We start from the raw sequence: 8,512 nt of genomic DNA on the forward strand, positions 1-8,512 counted from the left end.
TTAACAAAAATGTACTGTCATAAGCCAAAAAAAGACCCCTATCTTACTGATTATAAAAGAACCAAAAATAACGCATGCACTGCTGAATAACTTTAACCATTTATTTGATGTAATTTCTTGTTTTTCTTGTTATCTTTGTTATTATCTACTCTGGCCTCATTCAAAACCACCCATTACATGCCTACAATTGTATATGTTGAGGACCATTTAACTAACTTTTGATCCTTCAAACATCCACACCATCCTTTTAACCCAAGTAGGGTTAAATTAAAAAAGACCAGACAGAGATCCAAACTGAAGACGAGCACAGAGGGGGAAACAAAACTCAAGGAATAATAAAGAATCTAACCGAAACCAGTAGAAGGAGGAAGAGAAAGAAGAAAGAATGGGGAAGAGTTCACATATAAGATCCAGGAACACGAGTGAGAGCAGAGAGATGGAGCGGTCCCACACTTCACATGTGGCTGTGGTTGACCTTCCACCTCTCCCCCCATCCGTACATCCATCCTCGCTTCTCACCCCTCTGTCAGGATGTCAGCAGCGTTTCTCGGCACGCTGTCAGACCTTCACACAAGCCTGCGTTTCCTAAACATTCACCCCTTCACTCACTCATAATGGCTTCCAATCGTCTATCTGCTGCTAAACCAAGACTTTCTGATACTGATACACAGAGTTGGAGCCCATTGTGTTTTCCCATATGGTCACGATGACAAAGCACCTCTGCTTACAGGAGAGATTTGCTTCCAAAATAGACATTTTCATATGGTATGACATATTGGCTGCCACATCTCAGGTAAAATGCTTTCCAAGCAGCTATAAATCCATCTGGACTTGTGTTATGACTTTCACCACTCTGCAGGGTCGCTTTGGAAAATATCCTTCTTATTTATCTTTTTTAAGGAGGGCAATGATTGTTCAAGGCTGCTTTTTATCAGGGCTGTGGCATCATAAAAACATTCCATGGCGTTACAGTATAACTAAGAAACCAAAAAGCCAAACAGGAAGAAAAAAACAAGACGATAAAAAATGCTGCACAGCAAGTCCCAACATGACGAGGAAGAAAGCGTACAGGAAGAATCTATACCAGGGTGAGAGTTTGAAAAACGGGTTAGAATCAAAAGAAAAGTAAACATCCACATCTTCCTCGCAGCACTACAGGCCTGCAATATCTTAGTCTTAGAACAACAGGAAAATAAACTATGCCAAGAAAAAGAAAATAATAATTAGCTAAAACATAGGTCACCATTGAAAGGATTTCCAGGAAACATTAAACTGGCTCTGAGGTCAACAATGGCGCCCTCAAACGAGCAGAAGTCCTCTAATTGGCTTTGAGTGTTACATCAGAAGATTGTAACCACATTGTTAAGATTAAAAGCATAAAGAACGGAAACAGCTGGTGTTTTTTTAAGTGAATAGTTGTAATGTTTGCAGGGACTGATTCAACCTAATAATTACTCTATGAATCTAAGGAATCTGGGTGTGAGTTTGCTTTAGAACAGAGCCTTTAACTAGTGCTTTATGCTAAGCTACGCTAACTGGCTGCCACTTCATGTTTACCATACAGACATTACATTACATGTTACTTAGACGCTTTTATCCAAAGCGACTCACATACTCAATACTGTGGACAATCCCCATGAGCAATTTGGGGTGAAGTGTCTCAGGGACACAACAACATACTGACTGCAGTGGGGTTTGAACCTGTGACCACCTGATCCCAACACAAACGCACAACCCACTGCACCACACGCCTCCTTAACATAAGAGACATAAGAGTGGGGTTGGTCTTGGTCTCAGTTAGAAAACAAACATACATTTCCATAAATCGACTGTTTTTAATACCTGAAGAAGCGTTCGTAGCATAGCTTGGCACACATTCAATTAAGTCTTTGACTCACCGACGATCATCCAAACCACAATTTACTACATATTTGGTTAATTTCAACTAATTATAGGAATAAATGATTTAAAGTCAGCTATGATTTTCACTAATTTTTAGTCCTGTGTCCATATTTATTAAACCTAATCCTGTTTTTCATGTTTTAGTTGAATACGGGGCATTTAAGTCAGATTTTAGTCCCAGAACGCCGTAGAATTTTAGTCTAGTTTCAGTCAATCACATTAAGCATTTCAGTTCATTTATTCTAGCCAAGTCTTTCTGACAATGCTAATTGCGTTCTGCCTGTTCAGGTTTTTCCGTTTCCAATGTTTCAAGTTGATACAGTTACGGATTATGAAAATAACACTGTTGTGCGTGGATCACTCAAAATGCAGCACGAGGGCTTTTAAGAGTATCTTCAAACTAGATGTGGATGGTGAAAACATTAGATCTAAAAAATGCCAGGTCAGGACATTTGTGAATGGAGGATGAGCGTCTGCACTCCGTTTGGTTTGGCAACAGAGTAATGATAAACACTGAGGACAACAGCAGCATTAACATGTCTTTACTGTCCTCAACTGCTGCCAAGATTATCGCTCTGCGCTCCTCTCAGTGAACTGAGGTGCGGTCGGACTGAACAACCCCAAACAATTAGCAGGAAACAGCTTCAAAATGTAACATCTTATGGTGCATCATGCTTCGCTCAAGTTACAGGCATTTTGAGCTGGAGCCAAAACTGTCACAAAACTATTGTCGAACTAATGAGCTACTATTGATTCCATGTGATATAAGCTTTGTAAGCCGTGGTTCGCTTTTATTTGTGCCATGTGAACATAAACAAATCAAATCCAAAAAACTGCACTTTTCCCATGTGGTTCTGAACAAAGAAGAATAAACGAGTGTTTGTGACGCGGGTCACGCGACAAATTCTTCTTTTGCAAAGGGTGCCTATTGAGTGCATATTTGAAAGCATGCAAATGCACATTATGTACAGGGAAGTTGCATGGTGGAAGTGTATTTGAACACAGGTGAAAATATAATCCAGCTGAACAAATGCTGAAAACTCTGCAAGGTGTAAAGAAGATTATTTTGACTTGTGTGCCCTCCACTCTGACAGAGAGCAGAGCTGCTCTGTAGACAATCTGTCTGTCTCTTCGTGTTTAATTGGTTGTTTGGAAGGAATTTTAACTGAATTCCAGTTGGAGTTCATCTAAATTGAATTGCGGCTGGGCAGCAGAGGGCGGAGACGCAGCAGGGGGGGGGGAGAAGGAGAGAGGGAAGGAAAACGGTTTGGCTCTGGAGCCTTAAAACAAGCTCGAACAGGAAGTCATTCAAAGTGAGACACACACCCAGAACAAAACAGCCACACACATGTGAGCACACACGCTGAAACACTGAAGAAAGACGGTCAGTTTGTAGTGCATTCCTCCCCCCCTCCTCCCCCCCTGCATGTGTGTCATGATGGCCTACAGCAGCAGCTCAGCGACAGATCAGTGCAGGATTGAAAAGTGAAGAAGGAAAAAGAGATGTAATGAAAAGAGACAGAAGATGAAGAAGTAATAGGAGGGAGGACACGGTGATGAGGAAGGGGGTGAAATGTGAGGGATGGGGTCAAAAGTGGGGTTTTCATATAAACAAACGGCACTGCCCTCGGGCACTTTCTCTGTATGTGTGTCCTCGTTCTTTTCTCACTTTGCTAAGTCCTTAAAGGAGAACACCAAGTTGTTTGGACAGTGGCCCATTGGTCAACTTCCCTGTTAAAGCACAGACAGACGCTAAAATAAACCATGTGCACCGCCACACTACGTTTTATTAGATTTATAATATGTCCAAGTAATCAACACCTCTCAAATAATAACATTAATGAATTAATCTCCCTGTGGTTTTATTATTCCTGCAGCACAGTTGGGGTGATTTCTTTTTGTTTAGATTGAGTCACGCTTAGCTTGATATGGATGCCCTTATGATTCCCCCCCAGAGTGTTCTGAACTTGTAAAAAAAGTACCTTGGTTTTGGAATAACTTACATGATTCAGAAACACTGCCTTCACACCAGGCATATTAAGAAAAAGTTTAGCGACTATTTCGACTGCGTTTAATAGTTAACTCTCTCCTTTATGCCCCGCGGGCCCTATAATAATATACTCTATGCCGTTGCTGTGTGAGAAAGTTGTAAATCAATTTTCATGTGAATCTGTTAGCACTGCACCGCTGTTTCTGGCAGGTCTCTCTCATAAAACAGATGGACATCTCAAGAGACTTCCAGATGAAATAAGAGTTCATACAATATACATATAACAACAATAAGTTCTTAAAAGTTCTCATGTTTGAGACTATGGTATGCTTAAGTGTGATGGAGCAACTTCGGAGTGATCCAATACAGAATTTCCGATTTTATTTTTACATGATGCGTTCGGTTGAAAATCTGAAAAAAAAATCCTTCTGGGACAAAACATAAGGACATTTGGCTTCGAATACAAAGCATTCCTGTTTGATTTAATTATTTTGGAAAACTGACAGTTCTAATTTCTCCTTCTCTCTCATCTCAGCCACATCCCTCCTCTCCCAGATGTGTCGTCTCCAAAACTAAATATTTTCCATAATTCAGATGTTGATTTCAATGGGGTAAAGACACACAGGGAGAAAACATGCTTATGTTTTGGAGTGTTCCCACACTTTATCACCAGCATAACCATTTCCTGGGAATTCCCAATGAGAGAGAGTCAGTGTGTGTAAGAAAGAGAGAGAAAGGGAATCAAAAGGACGTGGTATGCAAGACCCTTATTTTGAAGCCAGACACACATTACACACATCACGTCATCATGACGGTGTGTGTCGCGCTCTGTTGCTGATAGCTGGGTTTTAGGGCTCACTATTATTTTTAGTCTCAATTTATCTGTCATTTATTTCCAGTTAACTCTTTTAGCCAACAAAAAAATGTTTTCTTAAAATCCAAAGTATTTTTTTAAATGTCCTATTTTATAATTTCAAAACCCAAATATATTCCCTTTGATAAGATATAAAAAGGAAGAAAGCATGAAAACGGTCATATATGAGGGTGTTTTTATCAAGAGTTGATTTTTTTCAAAAAAAGTACGTTTTTAATACATACTTTGTTTTGCGTGTGTGCATGATACACCACACCTGACCTTCTATGACAACACCTTTGATAACAACCTTTTTGGACGTTTCACTTTAACTGATTAATATTTGAGGATCCACGCACAATCACACACATTCATAAGTTACAGTTTGTGTGGCATGGACGGGATCAAATATACACTGCTTTATTTATGAGATATAAGCTGAATTAAACATCACACGGCACAATTTAGTACAGTGACACGTATTTATTGATAAGGAAGCGCAATAAACACACTTGATTTTCCACCATGCGTTCCCGTGCTGGAGCTCAGCAATTGGACACTTTTGCCAGCAGATTAGAATAAATTGCATTTATTTCATAACCTGGTATGTTTAAACACGCCCAGTCTTCTTCCTTTGAGATGAACTGCTGAACGAAGCTCACTGTTAAAACCTACATATCTATTTCTGGCCAAATTGTGGTCGTAATTTTTGTTTAATGCAAGTGGTTTGTCTGATGAAATGTTGCCATTTTGATAATTATATGTGAAGGTGAAAGGTTACATATCAAGAGGTTTTAGCCTAATAAATACATTTGGACGACAAACCACACACTCCTGCATGCCACTGTTGGAAGACACTAGGGCTACAACTTAGTTAATCATTGACACACACACACTTTCTTTACAGAGACGATTGCAGAATGGCCCTGCAGTCTGTATCAGAAAACCCACACACAGACAAATTATTATGGTCAATGACACGGTGCAGGGCAGGCACATGTTAGGACTGCCAGAAAAGCTGCTACAGAACTAAGGAAAAATAGAGCCGGACAAATAAAGAAAACTTCTAATGACGTGATTTAGAGACTCATGGAAAACAAAAACAGAACACACATGGAACATTTTTTAAAAAAGGGGACATTTCAGAGCTCTAGGTGCACTCTCAAATGGAGGTAACTTCTACAGGCAGGTGCTTTCTCCTCTTATCCCCTGCGGATAAGGGGGGAGTGCAGAAAGAGAAGGACACAGGAGGGGAAAGGAGGATGCATGAGGGCGTCTGAACTGAACATGAGCCCGAGAAAAACCGGCTTGACAACAATTCAACACAACAGACAGCTGGCAACTACAGAGGAGTTTTCTACTACAATATCTGATTAAAACACACTCATACATATAAAGGTGTATAGGTTTTTTTTTGTTTATGAGGCACACCTGCACTCCAAATACTCACGCGCGCGCACACACACGCACCAGTCTCGTGGCCACTTCACAACAGTGTGCATTCTGTCAAAAAGCTGTCATGTCTCACGGTGTCTGTCTCTTGTCATTTTTTAGTCGCCCTTCTTGACTGAGAAACATGTTTTGTTTCACTCGCGAGGCGACACGTGTATTAAACTTTGAGGAAAACAAACATTTCATGTCTCACCTCGTCCCATTTGATGAACTTCCCCCCCTTCTTCAGTGCTTCGTGGACGGACATGGGCTTGAGTTGCAGCGCGTGGACTCCCGGCTTGGCCCCGGCCATGGCAAGGTATTCCCTGCCGGTTGCCAACGCCTAAACCCCGGCTAAAGCGAGCTGGACTCCTCGGAAGGAACAAAAAACCGCGCTTCCTTCCTCCAACTTCCACCCCGGAGCTTCTTTTCCGGGGAGAGAGTGAACCGACAGGACGAGGGGGGGGGGGGTGAGGGGGGGGAGATTTTCAAACTAAAAAGTTACTACACAGCAGCGAGACTTTGAGGAACATGAGGAGTAAAATCCAGAGAGAACACACAGGACTTGTTTCAGCGCGCTGTCTTGTCCGCGTCCACGCAACGCGGTGGCGCGCATACAACTCCCCCTTTTTTAAAAAAAATTGTATTATAGGCTTTGATTCATTTGTTTATTTACGCACAATCCTTTAATCGCGCACTTGAGCCCGCAGAGAGATCCTTTCCTTCCTTCCTCCCATCTGCTCGACCCCTCTCCTCTCGCTCCTCTAACTTTCTCTGCTTCCTCTCTCTCTTGTCGCCTCCGACGAGTTTCTTCTTTTCTCCTCCTCCTCTCCTCCCTGCATGTTTTCTGTGGAAAAAGGGAAGATTCCGAAGAGGAGAGAGAGGACAGCGTCAGATAGCACCGAGTGAATGAGGAATGAGAGAGGGGGGGAGTCACAATTTAAGTAAAAAAGGGGTGTGTTTTAATCCAAGTTCCTGTCTCCTAAAATGTACAGTATGAATATACTAACATGAACATGACAATTGCATGATAATGATTTTCACTTTCTATTTGCTTAATGTTTGCACACGTTTAATTTTCACTTCATTACTACTGAAATATCAAAAAAAATTGCAATTGAAAGGTGTTCTCTGGGAATTTAGTATTGTACTTCCATAAAATGTGTACAATTTTCAGATTTTCAATCAGATTAAAAGAAGATAGTCGAAATTAGCAAAGGCATATATCCTGACGTTTGGTCCCTAGCTCCAAAAACCCTACATGTCCCACAATGCAACTCTCAAATGTCTTTCATTAAACCTTTCAATTTAAATTATCTGCACTTTGTTTGACAGCAGGATTACAGAAAAATAATAGGCCTGAAAATAATCTAAGTTTATTGTAAGAGTATACATCACATATAACTAGATCCATTCACATCTCCAGGCATCTAAGCATCTAAAATAAAGTGTAAGCAGTTCTTTGTTTTCTTTAAGATAGTTTCTATGTTAGGCCTTCGACGACGGGGAACAAGGAAACAATGCTGTTTTTTAAAAGATCAGTATCAGTATCAGTGTCATGTCTGTTCGCTAAGTGTAAAGCTACTACTTGCTATTTAAGGGTCAATTCAAGATTAAATCACTCTTAAAGCTCCTTAATATGCTGCAGGTAAACTCTCAATTTGTTAGTTATTAGAAACGTGAGATGTCAAATACTGGCAATTCAAAAAAGGATAAATAAAACTGGTACAAAGACCCCAAAACATGCCTGTAGAAATAGAGTCATTTCCTGCTTACTGTCTACAGGATTTAAAGTTTTAATAATATAAATAACTCTGCTTTAAATCATTCATCTTGCTGTTGACTGATACGGATTACTCATGCAACCAATGATATTATTAAATCATGGAACTGCATATTGGAAAAACACATGGAGGTCATTTTTAAACAATAGTATTATCTGCATCAAATGAATAGGAAATAGTTGTGGGTGGATTTTGGAGGGAGGTAATTGAAGCCGCTGGAAGTCACCAGGTAACTTTCCTCTTCCTGATCAGTTGCAGCATCTCATGTTTTAAAGAAGCGTGTGAACAAGAAGGAAGGCACAGCTACAGTCCGACCCGTCCAAATCCCACTGCCAGGCAACATTACAAGTTCTCAAAAAAAAAAAACCCTAACAGATTTTTTGGCCAACGTTGCCATTCTCCAACTCCCTAACTACACTCGGCAGGAATGTCTGCTATGCAGCTGCCTGCTGACTGACTGCCTGGTGTTTCTACTTGACCAAAACCACAGCGAGGAAGAGGAAATTCAAAGAAAATCCACAGGAATCATCCGATATTAATCTATCATGGAAT

General features: G+C 40.6%; 1 protein-coding gene across 5 annotated transcripts in view; it reads right to left on the reverse strand.

The window, feature by feature from the left end:
• plcb3 (phospholipase C, beta 3 (phosphatidylinositol-specific)) overlaps positions 1-7,076 on the reverse strand; it is a 53,459-nt gene extending 46,383 nt beyond the window's left edge. For 3 of the 5 annotated variants that reach the window (XM_034223009.1, XM_034222934.1, XM_034222902.1), the window contains exon 1: positions 6,391-7,076. In XM_034223009.1, coding sequence (XP_034078900.1) covers positions 6,391-6,489 — 99 coding nt within the window. In that variant the 5' untranslated portion in view covers positions 6,490-7,076. The remainder of the gene's footprint in view (positions 1-6,390) is intronic. The other 2 variants (XM_034223165.1, XM_034223081.1) reach the window with 2 other exon arrangements.
• Positions 7,077-8,512: the final 1,436 nt, after the last annotated feature.

The sequence above is a fragment of the Gymnodraco acuticeps genome, unplaced genomic scaffold, assembly GCF_902827175.1.
Source record: "Gymnodraco acuticeps unplaced genomic scaffold, fGymAcu1.1, whole genome shotgun sequence".
NCBI lineage: Eukaryota > Metazoa > Chordata > Actinopteri > Perciformes > Bathydraconidae > Gymnodraco > Gymnodraco acuticeps.